This window comes from Pseudopodoces humilis, chromosome 8 (assembly GCF_049639895.1).
Source record: "Pseudopodoces humilis isolate 2021_Gansu_Grassland_sample_001 chromosome 8, ASM4963989v1, whole genome shotgun sequence".
Lineage (NCBI taxonomy): Eukaryota > Metazoa > Chordata > Aves > Passeriformes > Paridae > Pseudopodoces > Pseudopodoces humilis.
The window spans coordinates 6,366,038-6,388,367 of record NC_142207.1 but is presented as its reverse complement, the minus strand read 5'-3'; the positions used below and the strand labels follow the sequence as shown (position 1 = coordinate 6,388,367).

Below are 22,330 nucleotides of genomic sequence, written 5' to 3'. Positions count from 1 at the left end.
GTTTAAGGGAGCTGTTTTGCTGCATGCCGGAAGGATTTGTCGGCGTCCCCCGGGTGACACAAGCGACAGGGAAGGCTTTGGATTAGGCGGGGACAGGGAGACCAATCCTGGGGAACACCTCAGCCCCGGCTGGTTGACAAGGGCTGTGTTACTCGTACATCTGAGGAAGCCCTTCTCGACTGTCTCTGACGGAGCCGGAGAATCTGTGGGAGCAGCCCCCGCTTCGTCTTCGCGCCCGGTGTGAAGCGTCCCCTTGAGGGGCTGCAGCCAGCCGGGAAGGAGAGATGCGGGGAGCCCGGGGAGGCAGGAGCCGGGCTGTGCGGGAGCCCCGCCGGGACGAGCCATGACGGACTGCGAGGGAGCCCAACAGGGACGCCCTGTGGGGGGAAACGGGGCGGTAAGCGAGCCCAGGAGCGACGGGCTCTGAAGGGAAAGCGGGCCGTGAGTGAGGTTCAGGCTCTGAGGAGGCGCCGCCCTCCACCGCGTTCCCGGCAGCCTCCGCCGCTGGGGGGTGGCAGCGGCGCAAGATGGCGGCGGACAGCGAAGTGAGTGTGTGTCCGGCTCCTCCCGCTTTCTCCCTGTTCCCCAACTCTCCCTTCTCTCCCCCTGCTGTCTCCGCTCACCGCCTCTCCTGCTCTCTCCCCGCAGCCCGAGTCGGAGGTGTTCGAGATCACGGACTTCACCACCGCCTCCGAGTGGGAGAGGTAGGTGCTGCCGCGCCCCTCACTCAGCGCGGGGTGACGCGGATGCTCCGCCGAGCCCGGCGCGGCCGCTCCTGCCGGGCACAGCCGCAGCCCGCGGCGCGGCCGCTCCCTCCAGCCGGGAGCACCCGGAGCCTTCTCCCGGCTCTTCCGCGTTAGGCTCAGGCCGCGGCCGAGGAGCCGGTTAAGAGGCTCTAGTTGAGCTGTTTCTGAACTTAGTGAAAGGTCCGGTTTAATACCTGTTTGCAGGGGATTAGAATATACACTCACAAGGCGTATGTGTTTTCTCAGTAGCTGTCTGATTGTTAAAATAGTCATCTCATAGCTGAAGCCTTTAAAAGTTAGTAGAGCAATGTACGAAGAAATTTAAGGTGAGGAACGCTCTTACATTGTGAATGTATTATTTTTTAAATGCTTTTCCCAATAGTGACAGCGTTTATGACAGGAAACAAGAGATTTCAAGTGGTGTGCTTTAAATCTGAATTTAGTGTATAATTTTGTCTTAAAAACTTATCCATCTGTGAACAATGAAATAGGAGTTAAATGTTAAGTGCTGCAGAAAAAGGTAAGATTCTTAAAACAGTCAAAAGATGCTCATAGCTAAAAGTAACTATTATGTAAAATTCAAGCATAGGAAGACTGTTTTGTGTATAAGGAAGCAGTTGGTTTGGCTTTACTGTGATACTTGTGATATTTGTTTTTCTTTGGGCTTTTCTAAGGAATTCTATAGTAGAACAACATACTGCCTGCTTTTACATGGCTGAATACAGGTTTAGTGCTCAGCAAATATTAATGCCTTTTCCCCTCCCTAATAGATTTATTTCAAAAATAGAAGAAGTATTAAATGACTGGAAACTTATTGGGATTTCTTCAGGCAAACCTCTAGAGAAGGTCAGTTACTGCTTCTGAATTTTCCTGTAGAATTTAAATTGCTAAATAGTAATACGATTATGTAGTAATACAATAATGCACACATGTATTTAATCTATTGCTGTTTTCTTAGGTGTGGCAGTTAATGACTTTATTGGGGAACTTCACTTTTAGAAATATCAGTTTGACAAACAATTGCTTTAAGTTTATTGGTGGGCCATTTGCCAAACAGGCTGTTTCCCTGACAAAGATGGATCTTCATATAGGACTTGGTGATATTTATTTTTTTTAATTCTCAGTTTGAATCTGGAAACATGCTTGACGCTGCACTGAACACTTAAGGAATCTTTTTGTCCTGCCTTGTACCTTTGTCACACCTCATGTACTTATGGCTGAGGTTTGCACAGTGCTTCTTGTGACTCAGTGTGTTTCATAGATGGGAGAGATTTTTTTTGGAGTCTAATTAGAGCCTTTGTGATGCTTTCTCAGTCCTATGATATGCAGAGGAAATTGCTGAGCTCTTCTACATAGTAATGCAGATAAACTCAGCTGGTTTGTATGGAATGGCTGCTGTGTTTCCAGAGGAATCTTACTGCTTACTGCTTTTCATTCTAGTCAGGTACAGAGTATTTGGACTAAAAGCTTATATTATCTAATGAGCTGCACCTTAGCTGTCCCTGTATTCCTACACGTCTTCTTTTCTAGACCAGAGCTCTCTTCTTAACACCCTTTAAGATCAAAGGATTGCCCAAGTTGCTTTTAGTAGGAGCAGTAGTGCTGATTTTCTTATACATTCTCTTGCTGTATTTTTGTTAAGTAATTAATTATCCTTACAGAAGTTTTGTAAGTTATAGAAAAAAAATAATACTTTGTTGGTGAAAGTAAATATCAAGGTAATATTTTCATGGAATGGTTTAGATATAGATAGAATCCTAGGTGGGAAACTTCTGTCACTGGGTGAAGTTGAGGGTGCCTATCTTCAGATGTGCAGTTGCGTATGGGAGGATGCAAATCCTTATTGCTATATAGTTCTGAAGACAGCAAGATGATATTTGATTTTTGGAATGAACGTGATTATTGGCAACATGGACTTCAGCAGCCAGATACCTTTATAATGAAGAGCTTTGAGAATTGCTTTTTGAAATTACATCATGCTGAGCCATTAGGCAGTAGAAAACCATGAATAAACATTACTGATCACATAGGCAATATACTTTTAAAGACTAATGAATGTTAACCTAAATTTATGAGATAATATATTCTATTTTTATACGCAGGGTATATTTACCACAGGAACATGGGAAGAGAAATCGGATGAAATTTCATTTGCAGACTTCAAATTCTCAGTTACCCATCATTATCTTGTACAAGAACCCAGTGACAAAGATGGGAAGGAAGAGCTGGGAGAAGGTACCTAATAGTTCCCTTCCATAGTTGTAAGGATAATGACAGAAGACAGTGTCAGAATGTGGAGTCCACAATGTGCTGATTTGCCTCTGTGTGGGATTTTCTGAGGTCTGATGAGTGTGATCTGACATTTCTGCTTTTAGTTTGCTTTGCATCCTCACAGTGCTGATACAAGGCACGTGGTAAGTGAGCTTACAAGGTAAGTGAGCTGGATGGATGTGATGATACATTGATTATGTATCAATTTTTGTCACAGATGCCCTCCCTCTGCCAATGCAGGACTTGCTGTGCATGAACAATGACTTTCCTCCTCGGGCCCACTGTCTGGTGAGATGGTATGTGTGCTGCCTTTCATCTCTACTGCAAATGAGCAGAGCAGGTGGAAAATCTGGCACAATCTGTTGTAAATTTGATTTTTCAATTAAAAGTTAAAGCTTAAGTAAAATGATTCTTTATACTAGACACAAGAAAGGAGTGCAAAAAAAGGCTCCCGTAGTGGGCCTATCTTATATTTGGATTTTTTCTCCCCCAAATATTTGTCTCAATTTCATATATTAACCAGGATTTTTTATATGTAATATTTAGGTACATTCTTAAAAAGGAAAGCTGCACCACCTGAAGAAACAACAACTGTATTCCTAGTAATGCAAATCTTGAGCATATAATAGCATTGCTCCTAGAGAGATTGGTTTTATGTATTAATAGTTTCAGTTGTTATTAATATAAACTAGAAAACCTCAGCACTGTTAGACCTGGAAGTCCTCCCAGTCAAACACATTACAGTGTTGGAATGCTGTTAAGCTCAGTTAGTTTGTGATTTCAGGATCTGCAGCACTCCATGCCCCCTCAGTTCTTGACCTCTCTAAAAATAAAAGAGATACTTTCATCAAATTAACAGATTCCACAATCTGTTGGTGACAGTTAGGCTCTCTAGGTCACAATATTTTTGAAAAATTGTGTTTCAGCTGGCTTGCCAGAGACTAGAAGTGTGCTTTTTTCTCTCAAGGTACGGCTTACGTGAGTTTGTGGTTATTGCTCCAGCTGCAAATAACGATGCTGTTGTTAGTGAATCCAAGTGTAACCTCTTGCTGAGTTCTGTTTCCATTGCACTGGGCAACACTGGCTGGTAGGTGAAAGCATAAACCTTTTTACATGTCCAGGTAAAACTCCAGCATACTGTATTTGTGAGGAAAAAACATTAACATGTTAGCAAAATACATCAAAAGCTTTTTGTATTTGCACTGATATATTGTTAGAGAAGGATTAAAAAGTAATTCCCACGTATAAAGATAGAATTGATGTTTTGCTTATTTTCATTATTATTTAAAAACCGTAAAGGCTAGATTTAGAGACTACAAGACAGCAAGAGAAATAATCTGAAGTATTCCTGGTTTATAGTCAGGTGCCACTGTTTGTGCAAATCCATCACAAGTGGCGCCGGATGTACGTCGGGGAGTGCCAGGGCCCGGGCGTTCGCACGGACTTTGAGATGGTTCATCTGCGCAAGGTGCCCAGCCAGTACACCCATTTATCAGGCCTGCTGGACATCTTCAAAACCAAGATTGTAAGTATAAAACTGATGTTATATATAATTTATGTTCAATGCCTAGAGTGTTTGAGGATTTACTCTTTACATTGAATTTGTTCTCTGATATTTTGAAGGGCTGCCCTTTAACACCACTGCCTCCAGTTAGCATAGCTATTCGGCTTACCTTTGTGCTCCAGGACTGGCAGCAGTACTTCTGGCCACAGCAGCCACCAGGTAGGAGACTTGTGTCCTCAGAATAACTCATTTTCAGACAACCAGTCAATGCTAAAGAAAATATTTGTGTATCTTGCCAGAAGAATTCAAACATTTTCTCCTTTACTAAGAAAGGCTTCAGTCCAATCCCATTCTGTATGATGGGCGAGCCAGCTTAAAGCTGCTCTCAGGTTGTAGCTCATGGCTGGAACAGTTGTTTTGGGTAGGTCTATGACTGGAAACATGAGTTAGTCAGCATTTAGAAATACAATGATGATTCTAAAATGGTGGTATCTATGTGGAATGAAAAGGGTGACTGAATCTGTGAAGAACTCTGCCCTGAATTTCTTGAGGAAATGTTTAGATTCAGATTCTAGTAGATGCTGATACTTTGTGGGAAGTTTTTGTCAATTGTTTCCATAAAGTACCTTATTTTGATACTTCACTGTTTAAGTGTATTAACAGTGAGAAAAGCAGAAAATACTATGTGGACCTCACTTGAGGTAAAGGTTTGGATTTTTGTTATTGTTGATACAGTACTAAATTTAATGCAGGAGGAATTTCTAATTGTGTCTTTCGTTCCAGTATCTTTGCATGAAGGGGAGAAATAATATGTAGTCTTGAATTTAAAGTATATAGAGCAGACTTGATAAGTTTATGCCTTAGTGATGCTGTTTAGGAAAAACAGAGATAGTTACTCATTTAGTACTCTCGAAATAATCTCATATTGTTGCTTGATGGTGGTGCTGTCTTCCTTGAGTATCAAGGATTTGTTTTTATTTCTATATAGGTAGTATCAGAAAATAAATTATAAACTTCTCAAAGGTAAACAAACCCATGAGAAAAAGGTGGATATTAGTTCCTCCTTAACATTTTATTAGTGATATGATGTTACAGGTATAAGGTGGTGGAACAGTTAAAATGCCCAAGTTCTTTTCTTGGTAGCAGTTTTACATAACAAGCTTGAGGTATTGTACATTGAAGAGACAGAGCCCACGTGGCCTTGGTTATCTAATTATTTGGCTTTCCTTTGCTTAAAAAAGTACACTAATCAAAATCCTATGTTTTGAAGAAGTGTGCAGTGAGGTTGATACTTAGGAATACTTTGCTTTGTAGCTAAGGAATGTATGTTGAACATAAGTTTAAAGTGAGTCCTGCTTATTATAGAAAATCAGTGCTGTTTTAAATGATAGTTCCTCTCTGGTTAATAAAGTTTACCTAAGTAGAACTTGGGAAATGTATTCTGCAGATTTTATCTTTTTATTGCTTCTGCAGACACAGTATCTATTTTATGTAGTCTTTCTGCCTTGCTGTAGTTATTCACTAAGTCAGGATCTCAGGTTTGTCATGAATGAGTTGTATCACTCTGATCATATTTCTTGATTGGAACAGTTTGAATAAATTCCTCATCTTTAGTAGCAGTATTGTGGTTAAGGGAGCCGGTGTCAAAGTGTGTTGCAGAAACTGGAGATGGACAAAGGATGAGTTTTACTGCTATTGCTAGGTGCAGTTGTGGTTTTATGTTCACTGGGAAGAGCTAGACCTGTAACTTACATACTGTAATTCAATTAGCTCTTCTCAAATAAAACCAAAGAATTTAAATGTCTTTTATCTTCTCTGCAGAAGAAATTATATAATTAAGTTATCTAGACACTTTATCTGTGCTAATACCTCACTTGTTTTGTTTGTAAACAGTTTGCCAGATGCAGTTAAAATTGCAGATCAGAAGCTGTAGCAGCATTATTATAATGGCATTACAGTACATTATTATTATTACCCACTTTAATTTTTGTTCAGTGGAGGCTGTCTGGTTTTGGTTTATGTATTTAATGGCTACAACATGGAAAGTGCCTGAGGGTGCTGGGAGACATCTCTAAGTACTTGGAACTACAGGGAATCCCCAAGATCATTTGATTAAGTCCTCTTTTGATAAAATTGTCAACTTTTTAAAGTAGTTATTTTTTTCACCCTGCAGAGTTGCACTTCCAGAGTCTTTCTTTTCTGCTTGGAACTAATTTCCTGCCCAAGTATTTTTATGGCACTTTTGTGTCTGTTCTTGTGCCAACATTGAATCTTTAGGGCTGTCTTTATAGTTATCATCATTGCCTGTATGAAGGGAATAACCTTCCCTCAGTATGAATGACAAGAATTTTATCTGTCCCTTTGAATGTCCTGTTTCATGGTTACTTCCCAGTTTTTGTTGGTAGCAATTACTCTGACTGTATGTTAGGATTGTCTTCTAGCTCAGTCACCTTAACTGCTCAGCTCTTCTCTGGTCATCCTGCAAGTTACAGTCTTTGCAGTGAAATGAATGCTGCTTCAAAAGTTCCACAAATTCTTTATGGAAAATGTGTTGATTTTTCTTCAGATATAGATGCTCTAGTTGGGGGAGAAGTTGGAGGCTTGGAATTTGGGAAGTTACCATTTGGTGCCTGTGAAGATCCTATTAGGTAAGAGAAGAGCTCAGAAAACTGTTTTATAACTTCCTTAATGAAGGACTTAAAGGTGTGTTATTTCAAATCTCAGTGTTGCCTACCTACTACTTAGGGTGCCCAACAGATCCTTAATTATACAAGTACATCAGAAACATCTGCGAAAAGTAATAGTTTAATAACAAATAAAACCATTTGTACAATTGTCTGATGATGTTCAGAGTTCAAGCTCATATGTTTTTTACTATAAACTTCTGCAGTACCCCATTTATCTTTGAAATTATTAAGATGAACCTTAAAAATTATGTGCTTTTGTTCAAGGGTTAGACTTGTTCTCATGTATGCAGTGAGAAAACTTACTGCAGAACAAAATACATAGAGGGAATCAAATATGAGCTATCACAACATGAACTGTGATGAAGGGAACACTCTGCTATCACTGAGAGACTCAAATCCTGTTTTGTTTCAGTGAGCTGCATTTAGCTACAACATGGCCTCACCTCGCAGAAGGGATAATTGTTGACAACGATGTTTATTCGTAAGTATCTTCTCTGAGTTGCAAATAAGTGCTTTTTTGCTCATTACTGCATTTTAATGGCATCTCAAACACTGCGTGGCTTTGCATGTGAAAAAGAACCCATTTTGAGGAATGTTAATGTCAGCTGATAGAACATCTGATTTGGGAAAACACTTTTGAAATGCATTTCTGTGAGAAAATATTATTCTGTTGTAATCTCAACAGAACACAAACCCCTGGTTTTGAGCATATTCTCATGTTAGACTTGAAAATTTTGTGTATCGTGTATTTCCTGTAAAAGATGATAGTGGAGAATGGAAGGTAAAAAGAATTCACTGCTTGATATCCCTCTCCCAATAACTGTGATCCAGGTTTTCTGCTAAAGAGGAGGAAGTGTCTCTTCTTCATGTCATGCACATACATGAGAACAGGGGTTCTTGCTTGAATTTCAGTGTTTGTGTTCTATGTAATGTGGTGACCTCACTGGTTATGACATGACATTTATTGAGAATTTGATACTCATCTTTCCAATACTTACAGTGGCAGTTGGTTTTCTTTTTTCTTTTCTTTTTTTCTTTTCCTTTTTTAATTTTTTTTTTAACCTCAAGCGACCTGGATCCACTTCAAGCACCCCAGTGGTCTGTGAGAGTTAGAAAAGCAGATAACCCTCAATGTCTATTGGGTAAGACATGAGAATTTCTTGTCTTCTCTTGCAGCTTTTAAACTAAAACTATTAAGTTATGAATTTAGGGTTGAATTGTTGATTACCTGATGGCCTCTGTTTGCTTACTCCCCTTATTTTTTTGAGTAAACAGTATTTTGGGCTTCTTTTTCAAGAACGCAAGCTTTGCTAATACGTAAGTTCCTGTTGTAGTTTATCCTGTGTATGGTGAAATTCATTGCTGTTCTTATTTCACCAGGTTCCAGAGAATAAGAATTTTCTCTGTGTTCTGAGAAAATTTAGTTTTTCTAGAATCTTCCCATTTTACTAAGTGTGTTTTGCATGTATCCATCTCCTTAGTTCAACCAGCCTGTATGATAGGAAGGATTAATACTTCTGGAGAGCTCTACTTCCCTGTCTGTCCTTGCCTTCGAGCTTGTGGGGAAAAGGGCTTCAAAACTTTCCAAGTTTTGTCTTGCTTTGGGTGAATTAAACTGCAGACAGAGCTGTGTTCTGGAGAGGTGGCCAAGAGCTGACTGGGAGTGCATTTACCTGAGCTTTAATTATGTGGTTTAAAATATTTGGGCTTCAGAACAAATTACCAGATGTTCTTTCAGAAGAAAAGATAAAAATTACTGTCCTTGGGGCATAATTTGGAGTGCTGGATCATTGTTCAGTGAGATGTTTGTTTGAGTTCAGAAGCTTTGTTCCTCTTACAGGTGATTTCCTCACTGAGTTCTTCAAGCTTTGCCGTCGGAAAGAGTCAACGGATGAGATACTTGGAAGGTCTGCATTTGATGAGGAAGGAAAAGGTAAAACTAAAATCCAGTTGATTTGAGTTACTTGTATTTAACTGTTTTGTGTTAATTTACGTTCCCTGTACCCTTGACTGGTATTTATAACTTGCACATTCTCTGTAATACTCCTGGGAATTTTCTGGCCAAATTTCTGGTGAAATTTCTCATGAATTCTAGTTCAGCTCCCAGAGTCCCAGAGGAACAATCACTCCTGTTATGGTTGTGGCTGTTTCCTTTTGCAGGAATATAAAAGCTTAAAATGTGACTACAGTGTACAAGAGTTGGTTATAGGATGCATGAGATTTGTCTGTATAGTTTTATGTATTTTTGCTTTTTGCACTTCTTTCTCCTTTTTTGATGTACTCTGTAGTACATGTTAACAACCAGTTTAAAGAGTCTTTAATCTGTTTGAAAGGCTTTGCTCTCATCCTCTCCATTTTAAGAACTTTTTAGGAAAAAGGAAAATAAAAACTGCCCAAATTATCTGATCAGCAAGTCAGGCTTTATCCCAGCTATATAAATAGTGCCATCATTTTGATGTCTCTGTCCCTCTCCTTGGCTTTTCTTGCTGTATATAGTGCTGTGTATTCTTGATGCTTGACACCTGTTCTTCCCTCCAAATATGACCTGTGTCAATGTATTTTCCTTGGTTATTCTTGATCTTAGTTTGGAAGGGGCTTGCTAGTGAGCTTAAAAAGGTGTTAGACTGAGGCGGGTGTGTATTACTCATAGTGCATGATACAGTTTCTTTAGTCTTTCTTATCTCTTATCTTGCCAAGATGGGCTTTTTCAGGCTGCTGCTGCTAATTAACACTTAAGTTTAGCACTTAAATTTGTCAGCTCTCCTTATAACAGTGTTAATTCCGTTTATTGTAAGAGACATTCTAAAGTTTACCAGCAGCAGCTCGGAAAAAACCCCAGTCTTTTGATTTGAGTTTACTTGAAGATTCTAAAACAGAATTGTGCTTACACTGTGTGAGCCCAGTGATTAATACAGGATTTATTTAAGATTTATCTAAATCCTTAGCATGCGCTGGAGCAGTCTCTGTTACCTGCAGTGTGTTTATTAGTATAATGTATGAACAGGGTTTAAACACTTGAGTCTTCAGCACGCTTTTGGGATACTCTGTTGGTAACTCTGCAGTAGCAGTGCTGCTACAGCAGGCACTACCTGCAGCCAGCTCAGTCTAGACTTTATTTGGTGAATTGAATCAAGGGCAGTCTGTGACTCATTTGTGACCTCCTTCTGCTGCTTGTATTTGCTAAGAACAGTGAATGTCAGGCATGGAACCTGCCCACGGAGGTGTAGCTCTGGTTCACAAGGGTTAAATATCACTACACGGTAAATAGGCTGATTAAGACAGGTCAGCTTTTGAAGAGACATGATCTAATGTTAGGGGTTTTAAAAATGTTGTTCTAATTGCTTTTATTTTATTTGCTAGACGTTGCTGATATCACCCACGCACTGTCGAAGCTCACAGAGCCAGCACCAGTCCCAATCCCCAAACTATCAGTCACCAATATGGTTCACAGTGCCAAGAAAAAGATCCGCAAGCACAGAGGTGTGGATGAGTCTCCTCTGAACAATGATGTGCTGAACACCATTCTCCTGGTGAGTGAGCTGTCCCTGCACATGGATTCAGAGAACACATGGACTTCATACACTGATGCATTTGGTTTAGAGCCTATGGCAGATGTAAAAATATCTGATGTCAGTTCCAGTATTTGAATTGCATTCATCAGCTTGGAACAGCCCAAGTTGTTACAAGTCTGTGTACTATAAGTGGGCTAAAACTGACCTCTGAACTCTGCTAACAATTTTAATTATAGGGATTGCTGGTATGAAGCCAGCAGTAGCTTTATGGAGAAAGTGGGAAAGGCAGTAAAACCATACTGATGGAAGGTTAATTTTTTCTCTTCAAGTTCTTATTTCCTGATGCTGCTGACAAACTTGCAGATGTATTTGAAAACAGAGCCAGCACTTCAGCAGGAAACAATCCTCCTCCAGAGAATGAAGATTATGTAAGTTTTGTTGAGTCACACAAGAGAGAAAGCAATTTTGAGTGTGTGTTTATACAGACTTTGCTGTGCTTGCCCTACATCTTGAAATACTTAGATTTTGGAAAGAGGAATTTATCTTTGTGAAATCTCTAGGCAGAAGAAGTGATGGTTTCTGTTTCCTTCTAATTCTTTTTTTCTTCCAAAGCCTGTAGTTTTTGTTATCTTCTAAGCTTAAAATGTTGCTTGTTATTGACAAACAGGAAAGAGATCACATGGTTTTAGAAAACAATGCCATTGTTTCTGTATTTCTTGCTTTCTTTTATTTCTTCTCTAGAATCTCTTCAGTCAGTTTAAGTCTGCTCCATCTGACAGTCTGACATACAAATTAGCTTTATGTCTTTGTATGATAAACTTCTACCATGGCGGAGTCAAAGGAGTGGCACATCTTTGGCAAGAGTTTGTGCTGGAAATGCGTTACAGATGGGAAAACAACTACCTTATTCCAGGGTAAGACTTGTTGTTGTTCCTTGGTCATAGAAAATGTTCTTTGTTCCAGGAACTGAACGGGGTCACTATGACTCTGAAACATGCAGTTTTGGGTTTTTTTAATTGCAGATGCTATCTCTGTTTTTATTACTCTACTTCCTTAGTGCAAGAAAGGGGAGGGAGTAGGAAAAAGCATCTGTGCCCTCCTTTGAAAACTTCAAAATGCCTGGGGAAGCTCAGCTTAGACATTCACTCCACTGTGTGAATGAGGGTCAGAGAAAAAACCTACTGTGGTGTAGTTTCACCTCTCTTCTAATGGAGCTGTTCCAAGGTCCTGCTGGTGCAATGGCCTTTTTAGGTATTCCAGGTATTCCAGAACCTTCCAGGTTCTGACTGCTGCAGCAGAGCTTGGGGCAGACCAAACCAAGGGCTCTCTCAAGATGAAGTACAGCAATAATGTACCCTGCTTTTAGGGTTGGGGTGTTTTGGTTGGGCTTTTAGGTTCTTGTTTATGTGACAGACTGGCCATTTAATCACTAGTTTGTACTTTGAAATGGTTACACTAGCAGATAAAATAGAAGCTGAAATGTATAGCAGTGACTCACTCCGCTGTATCACTGCAGTTTAAAAAGTATAGTCAAAGATGCTTAATTCCTGTTTGAAAGCAGTTATCTTTTCAGCTTTCAATTGGAAAACTGACCAGGAAATGCAAGGTGCTTTACACTAGTGTGAGTGGCCTCTAAGTGCCTGAAATTACCTCTGGTAAATACATGTAATTTAAATTTTGGATTTGTCTACTGAGACAATAGAAGAGCTGTGTAGTTGAAATGGTGGAGGTGGGTTCAGTGTGGGTATTTGTCCCTGTTTTAGATTTCATGTGATCTAAGATCACATGTATGTGAAAGATTGAACTTTATAATTGATAATGGTTACACTTCTGCCTTTTGTTAGATTAGCTAATGGCTCTCCAGATCTGAGATGTTGTTTACTGCATCAGAAGCTTCAGGTAAATATCCCTGAAAATTTAAGAATTATTTTTCTCCTAAGGACACTGTCAAAATTATAACAATTACTATCTAAACATGTTGTTTTGTAGATTTAGTTGTGCTTGTGGCTTTTGGGTGTGGAATTAATTTCTTGAGAAAAATTTTGTTATAGCAACAAGTTTAGAGGAATTGTTATCTTTTAGATTTGTAAGATCTTTTCAGTAGCTCTACAAGTTTTCCTGTATGATTGTCTCCTACAATCTCATGATAAGGGGAATCATTGCTGAAGGATTGTTTTTTGGTCTTTTAACTTGTTAAATTAGATGCTAAATTGTTGCATTGAAAGGAAGAAAGCAAGAGATGAGGGGAAAAGGGGGAGCACGTCTGATCGTTCACCTGGTGGTGCTTCTGGTGATAACCCTGACAAGGAAAAAGAATTTGGCAAGTCTTGGGAATCGTGGAGTGACAGTGAAGAGGAATTTTTTGAATGTCTCAGTGACACAGAAGATCTTAAAGGAAATGGACAGGAAAATGGCAGGAAAGGAGCAAAGGAGTCTGTAAACTTAAAACCAGAAGGTCGTTTGCATCCACATGGAAAACTGATGCTGCTGCATCCAGGAGAGCCTCTCTACGTTCCAATAACACAGGTGAGGGAGCAGGAGCTGAGCCAAATGTGCAATAGAATACACAGACCGTGGCTCATACCTGGGACTGTGAAACTGTGAATAGTTTGCAGGTTACAGCCTTGTCTCTTAAAATTGCTGAATGTTTTTGACCTAAGACTTTGTTTTTAGTCTTTAAAATTTAATTAGGCTGTTAATCTCACACACTCTTTTGTTTTTTGTTTGAGAGTGAGTGTCCGTACCAAATTTCACTCCAAATAATATTTTTAAACAAGAATTAAACTTCCTTGCTTACCTTAAATTTGGGGTTCTTTTTATTTCCTGTTCTTGAGGCATCTTTCATCCCCTCCTTACTTTCTTTTCTATAAAATATGAACTGCTGTGGTTCTTGCACCACAGGGATTTCTGCCTGATTTTGCACAGTACTGGATCAGTTTTGCTGCTGTACTTGTTTTTTTTATAATTTCTCAACTCACATCTAAAAGGCCATAGTAATTTGGTTTGGTGTTATTCTCTAAAGCAGGTTTATCATCAAACAACTAGAAATGTTACCTGACATCAACAGGCTTTCCTGTAGAGTGACCAGGGATGAAATAGGAAGTGGTGCTGTTACAGAAAGTAGTTTGAAATCAATCATGCATGAAGAATACAGTGGTTTTCATTCTCCTGAGAGAAATTATTTCTAATTAATGTTGCTTTGCTTGGGTAAAATGTATGAGCAGAGAGTAGTCAGACAAAATGTTCTCAATTAATTATGTGCTGACAGTATCAACAGCAAAAATTCTGCATTGCTTTGGGTAGATTTTCATGCATCTCAGCAAAATTGTAACAGTCAAACACTTCCTGGATTTCATTTGGATTTTGGCATTTTAGCAATATATCTTTATATTGTTACCTCATTCACAGGTTATTTTCTGTTTAGTTTCTTTGTTAGTGTCCTCTTCAGTTGTACACCTTGAGGCTGAACTGTTTAAGCAGTAGAAAGTTATGATAATTTCCTTTGAGTACAAACGAAGCAGAATGAACTTGTGGTGGGAGGGAGCTTCCTGCTTCTCCTCCCTTGCTCTGGGCTGAGTCCAGGAGAGGTTGTTTGTAACCCTGTGTGTTTCCCTGTCCCAGGAGCCGGCCCCCATGACTGAAGACCTGCTGGAGGAGCAGTCAGAGGTGCTGGCAAAGCTGGGGACATCCGCAGAGGGTGCTCACCTGCGGGCGCGCATGCAGAGCGCCTGCCTGCTCTCAGACATGGAGTCCTTCAAGGTAGCACTGCTTGCATGCGTCCGTGAAATTCAGTTGCTTTCTTCTTAATTAAACTGTCCCTCTTGCTTCTGTTCCACAGCTCTGTAGGTTTCTTAAGTTCTTTTCCTTCACAAAGCAGTTTCCAATTAGTTTCAAGTTGAAAATAAAAACCTATTGGGAAAACTCTTGGCACATTTAAAAATCTGTGAGGATGTGGTCTGTTACACTGTAACATCCCAGTAAATTTACACCACGTCTGTGGGAAGGGAAAAAACACATCAAACATACAATTAATCAATTGTGAATTAAAACAGTCGTTCATCAGCTTGGGACTGGACTGTGGTTTTGGGTTTCCTTTCCTGTCTGAGCTCTGCAGAGGGAGCTAAGAGCACATCCACTACTGTCATCATAGGAGCTCAACGCTAAAAAGATCGGAGATTCTGTAATGAAATAGCCATAAATATCTTCTTAATTATTGCAGTGTTTATGGTAAAAGGATATAATGTGCATATACAGTTAGAGTATTTATAATGTAACTAAACAGTTTATTATGTGACTCATGGCATATTAGATATATGTAGAAGTTTTATTTATATGGTGCAAGTAATCTAAAGTCTCAAAATAAAAACAGAGAACTGTAACTGGAAGAACAAGTACACTCTTCATAGGTATATGAAATAGAAAACTGGGATTCCTTTTATGTTCTGGACCCATGGATGTATTTAATTGTAGTAATACTGCATCTATGAAAAATGAAGTTATTTTTGTTTGGGGAAGATTTTTTTTTAAAGTTCCTTTTAAACGGAAGAAATGGTGAATTTTGTCACTGGTGTGTTAAAAGATGGAAAGTCAGTGCTGAAAACATACTTAGGCAGCCCACTGATTCTTTTAGTCTTTAATGGGATAAGCTTAGTGAAAATTCCTATTTATTGCATGTGGCAGGTGCCAGGTAGAATCTTAACAGTATGAACTTGAGCTTGCCTGAAATAACTGATGAATGTAATGAATGTACATAAAGTGGGTGATGAGAAGGTGATTTTTTTTGTTGTTGTTGCTGCTGATGTGGGTTTTACTCCTTGCCATTGTCTTGGTTTATGCTTTATTCCCTCTGTCTTACTGTACACTTCGTTGGCTGTGGACAGAAGAATTTCCTGAATTTTGTCTCTTACTCTGTGCTCTACCCACTAAACCACATTGCCCTCCTACCCAGGCTGTCATGTTTTTGTAGGATTTTTTAGGAATAAATTTTCTGTCTTCTTCTCCCTGCAGGCAGCTAATCCTGGCTGTTGTCTGGAGGATTTTGTGAGGTGGTACTCGCCTCGGGACTACATTGAGGAGGAAGTGGTTGATGAGAAGGGGAATAAAGTCATTAGGGGCGAGCTGAGCGCTCGGATGAAGATTCCCAGCAACATGTGGGTGGAGGCCTGGGAAACAGCAAAGCCTGTCCCAGCACGGAGGCAGAAGAGGCTTTTTGATGACACCAGGGAGGCTGAGAAGGTGAAAGTTCCGGGGCTGGTGCCAGTCTGGCTGTGATGCTCCCTGCAGCCCCTCCTTCCTCCCCCTGCAGCATTTTGATACTGGCAGCTCCTTGTACTGTGTCCTTGGGGTTACTGAACTGTTTCCTGTGTGGCTTAGGGTTGATTGAAAATTCCTGCTGCTGTACAGGAGGGTGTTGGAAGTACCCAAACGTACCCAATGTTACTTAGGTACTTCTTTGAATTATTAGAAAATAAACCAGATTTTTACCTGCATATGTGTTAGGAACACTTTAGTTTCCTAATACAGTTTTTAGTTCAATTCTGACCTGTTGGGAGGATTCATGTAAAACTGCCTCTCAAGTCCTGTTTTACAGTGGTGTTCCATTCTTGTGAATTCATCTTTCCTAGATAACCTAATTTTTGGGAAGTAGTTTTGATCACTAAAATTTTTTAATGTTGCAGGTGCTTCATTACCTCGCAGTTCAAAAACCAGCTGACCTTGCGAGGCATCTTCTGCCTTGCATCATCCATGCAGCTGTACTCAAGGTAAAGGAGGAAGGTAAATAATGTTTAATAAATTGTTAAGATATTTAAGGGGGAACAGTGATGAAGTCAGTAATTACAACTTTTGTTTCTTTCCTTATAATAGAAGCACTAGAAGATATATCTTCAGTTAAGAAGATTATTAAGCAGATAATATCCCATTCCAGCAAAGTGCTACGTTTTCCCAGTCCAGAGGACAAGAAGTTGGAAGTAAGGCTTTTGTAGTGGCTGGGGCTGAAAACCTGATAGACTTTTGCACTGTTCATGTCAATGTTAAAATAACATTTTTTTAATGAACTCTTTCATTAAACTCTTGCAGGAAATAATTGCTCAGATTATGAGTGTGGAAGCCATCATTGCCAGGGCAAGGTCTCTCAAAGCAAAATTTGGGGTAGAGAAATGTGAAAATGAAGAGGAGAAAGAAGATCTACAAAGGTGACTTGTTTTTTCGAATTATTTTTCACTGTGTTGTTTTGTTTTTCCTCTGATGCCCTTGTTTGTACTTTGATAACTTAAGACAGTGGTGACAATAAAGAAATACTTAGGAATCATATTTGGGTATCCCTGTCACTAGACTGTCTAGAGATGATGTGCGTGGGTGCTCCTCCAATTAAGCATCTCTTTGGAGACTTTTGATCCAGGCTGTTTTAATAGAATTTGGTTTTATCTTGACAGTACTGGGGCTAACTATTTTTTTTGCGTATATAAAAGGTATATTTGATGAACTGTTACCAGAACAGTAGAATTAGGACTAGAAATTTAGTAATTTTTTATAAATATTATGGAATGAAATAGCCCCTTCCACAGTTTTCTTATTCTTGTCTTCTTGCTGATGTGAAACATCACTGAGCAGCTCTGAATGGAAGGTGACAAGGAATGTTCCCTTGCATCATTACCTGCTGTCAGATTATTTACTTGCTGCTCAAGATGACTAATGTGTTATACGACCCAAGTTAACTTCTTGCTGCTGTGCTGGGAGGGAGAGATGACATTTGTGCAGTACATGTTGGGAGCTCAGAGATACGATGTCTGACCAAAGCAATGTCTGTGTGCTAAAGAAAATTATCAGTGTGAATACTTCTGTATGGCCAACACCATGGAGGCTTTCCTGTTGATTTTATACAGCTGCTTTAGGAGCCTGAGTTTCATTCTTAGGTAACAGAGAGAATTTTTTCCTTAAGCTTTTAGAATAGAGAACCAAGAGAATCTGCCAGTTCTCACCCTGAGCAAATGATGCTTGGTGAAGGCCTTGGCACAGGAAACAGCTCATTTAGTTCAGCACACTGGATCTGGCCAAGGATTAACCATTCCTTTTTCCTTTTCAATCATTTGTTCCATCAGATTTGTAAACAGTCTCCTGGAGCAGCCAGAGGTATCAGTTGTTGGTGCAGGAAGAGGACCTGCTGGCAGCATCATTCACAAGCTGTTTCTGAATGCTCAGAGGGTAAGAGAGAGCTCTGATTCTCTGATTTAACCAGAATGAGGCAATGAGTTACCATACGGCACCAGTGTATTTTGTCTGCATATCTGCATGTATTGTCATAAATGTGCTTGAGGTGTTTTCTGTGATGTTCAACATGATTTTGGCAGTAACAGAACCTTGCAAGACCAAAGAGTGAGTGAGCTGGGATGTTAAACAGTTGAAGCCAGCTGGGTAGATAGAGGTGTCAGTAATGCTTTATGTACTGCGAATGGTAACGTCAGTAATGCTGTTAAGGCAAGACAAAATACAGCTTTATCACAGCAAGGTCAAGTGCTGATTGTTTCACAGAGGAATGTAGAGAAACAGGTCATAATATATTTTAGAAGGAGTAACTTCCTAAACTAAGGCTTATGCTTGGAATACTTGAGATTTCTTCTGTGGAAACCAGCATGCTTAGGAAGTTTCAGTTCTTTTTCAGTTTCTGCATTCAGTTTACCTCTTGCTAGTGTTGCATCTGTTTTCTGGAGACCCTTCCCTTGCTGATAGTGATATAAATGTTGCCTTTTTCTCTTAAGCAGTCTTTGGAATAATTAGCCTGAAAGTACTGATTTCCAAACCTCATGGACTGAAGTCAGCCTTCAGCTTCTATCAGAATTACACCTGTTCATAGCATCAGATTTTCTAAATCAAATTTAACTACAGTGGTAATAACAAGGTAGCAGCCTAAAATCCCATTTGGAAATAATTGCTGTGATTGGGTGTTAAACACTTTTAAGGGATCGTTGCTTTTGTAATAATCTTTATTTTGCAACTCAGCATAAAAAAGGACCATTCTGAAAACAGACCATGGTTATTCTGAGGAATGAAAACCAGGACACTTCTTTTATTCTTCTAGTCTCTAGGGAAAATGTGTTTGCAAATCTGAACCTCCCAACCAGCCACCTTTACAGACTCTCCTGTAAAGCCCAATACTGTGCCCTGTCAGTTTTGCACACAAATGCACTTGCCTCTTTAAGAGAGGCAGTGTGTTTCCAAATCTCAGTTCTACCCTTAGAGGATGTGTGCAAATTTCTAGGGTTTTGTTTTGAAACACTGCTAACTAAAGCAGGGTTACAGGTATTTCCCATTAGTAGCTGGTCAGTGTTAATTAAGGTTTCCTAGTGGGACAGGAACCAACTTGCTACAAACCCCAGTTAGTGTTTAACCTGCCATGAGTTATTTCAGTAGAGAGCTGTTTGGTAAATAGAAGTGAAATGAGTTCTTTGTTCATTACCTTTTGAACCTGGAGTCCTCTCTGAGCTGTGTCTAATGTGTTCTGTTCTTGAGTTTTCTCAGGAAAATTCTGATAGCCATTGCATGTTCTTGGAGTGCATGATGTCTCTTAAACCTGCAGTCTCCTCCTAACCTCTTGTAAGTCACCTCTGACTTGCCTTTGTTTCTGTCTTTCATCACTGGTTCTTTTCTCATCCCTTTCCAAGCTGACTGAATCTTCTGATGAGGTAACCGACTTTGTCCCTCCTTTCCCTCTCATCTTTTCTGCATAGAGCTGAACCTTCTGGTAGATGTACTGCAGCAGAGCCAGATTTAGTTTGTACTGGTATTCAATGTTGAGTGTAGAAGTAACTTTGTGTTTCCAGAATGGTTTTTCTGCATTCAGTTTATTTTTAGAGCTTAATAATGCATAGTGAAAAGAAAGAGAAATGTTTAACAAAAAAAAAACACACCAAAAAAACTCCTCTCAAAATGAAAAAAAACCAACCAAACAAAAAACATTTATTCAAGTGAGTATTGATTTCTGATGCTGAAATATGTGGCTATGCTTTTATATTCTTTGTTGCCATCACTGTTTGTTGATGTTTTGGGGGGGAGGTGGTGACGAACTGGATCCTGCATTCCCAACATTTAGTGCTTCCTGAAGCTGTGGAACTTTTTGGACACAGATATTTGAAAGAAGCAGGGTAACTGTGTAAAGGGTAGCACTGGGAAGATCGTCTCTGTTGGTTTCCTCCAGCTGTTCTCATGGGGACACGTGGCACTTGTCCCTGGTGGGTTCTGTGGCATAGCCTGCAGGGCTGGGTCCCCCTGCTGCTGGGGGAGGGCTGGAGCAGAGGGGCAGCAGCAAGGGACCACGAGGAGCAGCCAGTGGCTTCTGCCACACCTCAGTGATGGTGCCACTGTGGAGTTGTACATGCTTGAATTAGGAAGGACCCTATTAGGGTATTGGTGGGGGTGTGTGTATCCATAGGTATACGTAATTAGGGAATGTTTGTTGGGCATGCCTGCCCTTCTTCCAGTATCCAGGCATTAGTGTTGCTGCTGCCTGGTTCTGAGGCAATGAGCAGCTGTTGGGATTGTGCAGGGTCTCACTCGCTCTGCAGTGAGTTCAGCAAGGCTCTCTGGCCATGAAAAACCCATCCTGCAGTAGTGTTGGAGTCTCAAAGGCAGCTGACTGTCAGGACTGCAGTAGCAGCACTGATGATTTTGAAGTGGAGGCTGCCTTGGCCTCCTGTAGCTGCAGGGCGCTGAGAAGAGCACCCTGTCTGAGAAGGGACCATGTCCTCCAGGCACAGCCCTTGCTTCACACTGCCAGACATCAGAGCTTCAGCTAGGCAGAGCTTCACCATCCACACGAGGGTTCTTCCATCTGGTTGAGTTTGCTTTATTTCCTAGCAACCCATTAGTGCTTTGCTCTGTGTACACATAAAGCCTCTTGATGTGTCCTCCTCCTCCTAGTCCTCCTCTGTGAACAGTTTTCTGAGTCCCAGTGTTAGAGAGCAGCCTGCCCTGTCACTGTCGCTGTGCTCTGTCGCAGGTGCCGGCCGTGCCGCCGCTGGAGGAGGAGCTGCGGCGCCCGGGCTCGCAGGAGGAGCGCAGGCAGGGGCTGCAGTCCGAGTTCCCCCCGCCCACGGGCCGGGAGGTGATCCTGCGCACCTCGGTGCCCCGGCCCGCCCCCTACTCCAAGGCGCTGCCGCAGCGCATGTACAGCGTGCTGACCCGCGAGGATTTCCGGCTGGCAGGGGCCTTCTCGGCGGACACCACCTTCTTCTGACACGGCCCGTGCGCCGGGGACTCGCTGCTGCGGGCAGGGAGCGATGCACGGGTACTGGCGTGCGCTGCAGCCGGAGCGCCGCTTCCCAAGGACCGGGATCGGCCGCCGTGATAGGCGGCTGGAGCAACTCAGCTCCGAGGTTTGGAATGGCTTCAGGAGGGACTTCAAACTCTCTGTCCAAAAGGAGCGTATTTTCCTTCCCTTGCATTAGCTTAATTACGGACCTGAAGGGGCTGTGTGCAAATATGTTGAAATTCATGCAGAACGTGCTGCTTTACACTTCAGGATCAGACTTTATCAAGTGACGTTAGTCTGCTTAAATTGATATATATAAACGTTAAGTAATTTATATTTATTACTAATCATAATCACAGAGCCCCATATTTTTTGGTTAATCACTGTTTCAAGTGCTTCTGAATTACTTTTATTTAAAGTGTACAGTTTATTCTCTAGTTTGTGCTGAAGTCTCCTGCTTGTCAAGATCTCATCACTTCTCCCAGAGAGAACTAAGTGGACAGTGAGTCTGACTGGCAGCCTGCAGTGAATCACTGAGGGGTTGGGATATTTTATATCCTTCCCTGTGTGCAAGGGCCAAAGCTGGATGGAATGACACCCCAGAGGTGTTTCACTGTGAGCAACTCACTGCTGTTCACCAAGGCTCTTACTTGCACTCCCTGTCATCGATGGGAGAGGAGGGGACAGCTCTGTCACCTCTGGCCCCTCACCCCACATGTGCCAATGTTGCATTACAGTGACCTTCATCTGTTTGAATGAGAATCAGCAGAAGATCAGAGTTACTTTACAAATGTACAAACAGCTACAGTATTGTGGACATTACTCAATAAATACGAACATACAGTTGGCTCTCAGTATTGCCATGCTTTTCCATGCCCTCCTTGCACGCTCTGCTCCAGGAAGGACATTGTGACTACACTGAGTTTAGTTCTGCTGTTAGTAGCAGTATCCCAGGTGTTACCCTAAAACTTCTTTGAGGGGACAGGGATCAGAGTCTTCTTACATAAAGTTCTATGAAGTCAACATACATTTTTTAGGGAAGAAGAGTTAAAGAAGGTAAAAAATCATGTCATGGACCTTGTTGTCCAGGCTGTTTGTGTATCTCCTCAGACATCAGGGTAAGTACGATAAAGACCTGTAGCTGCTGTTTGTCTCTGTGGCTTCTTTAAAATTAATTACTCCAGGAAATTCCTGATTTACTGATAAGTATAATTTAGGTTAAGCTTCTTCCCCAATACTCTTGATTTCCTACTCTCTAATGAAATATTACACTGCAGTGTGGCCTCTTGTAAAGGCTGTAGAAACTTGAAAGTCTCTCATCCTTTGTTATCAGGCTATTCCTACCTGGTCATTTATAGTGCTGG

At 40.9% G+C, this 22,330-nt stretch overlaps 1 protein-coding gene across 1 annotated transcript; it reads left to right on the top strand.

Moving 5' to 3' along the window:
- The first annotated feature begins 213 nt into the window (after positions 1 to 213).
- On the top strand, positions 214 to 21,820 carry RAB3GAP1 (RAB3 GTPase activating protein catalytic subunit 1). The gene is made up of 24 exons (XM_005519611.3): positions 214 to 545; positions 649 to 704; positions 1,517 to 1,592; positions 2,849 to 2,981; positions 3,235 to 3,313; positions 3,985 to 4,104; positions 4,377 to 4,542; positions 4,641 to 4,740; positions 7,088 to 7,169; positions 7,621 to 7,689; positions 8,277 to 8,350; positions 9,049 to 9,141; positions 10,569 to 10,738; positions 11,050 to 11,148; positions 11,462 to 11,634; positions 12,565 to 12,619; positions 12,923 to 13,246; positions 14,342 to 14,479; positions 15,728 to 15,955; positions 16,399 to 16,495; positions 16,586 to 16,689; positions 16,799 to 16,914; positions 17,821 to 17,923; positions 20,715 to 21,820. The coding sequence occupies exons 1-24, from the start codon at positions 528 to 530 to the stop codon at positions 20,949 to 20,951; spliced, it is 2,910 nt and encodes a 969-aa protein (XP_005519668.2). The 5' UTR covers positions 214 to 527; the 3' UTR covers positions 20,952 to 21,820.
- The last annotated feature ends 510 nt before the right edge of the window (positions 21,821 to 22,330 follow it).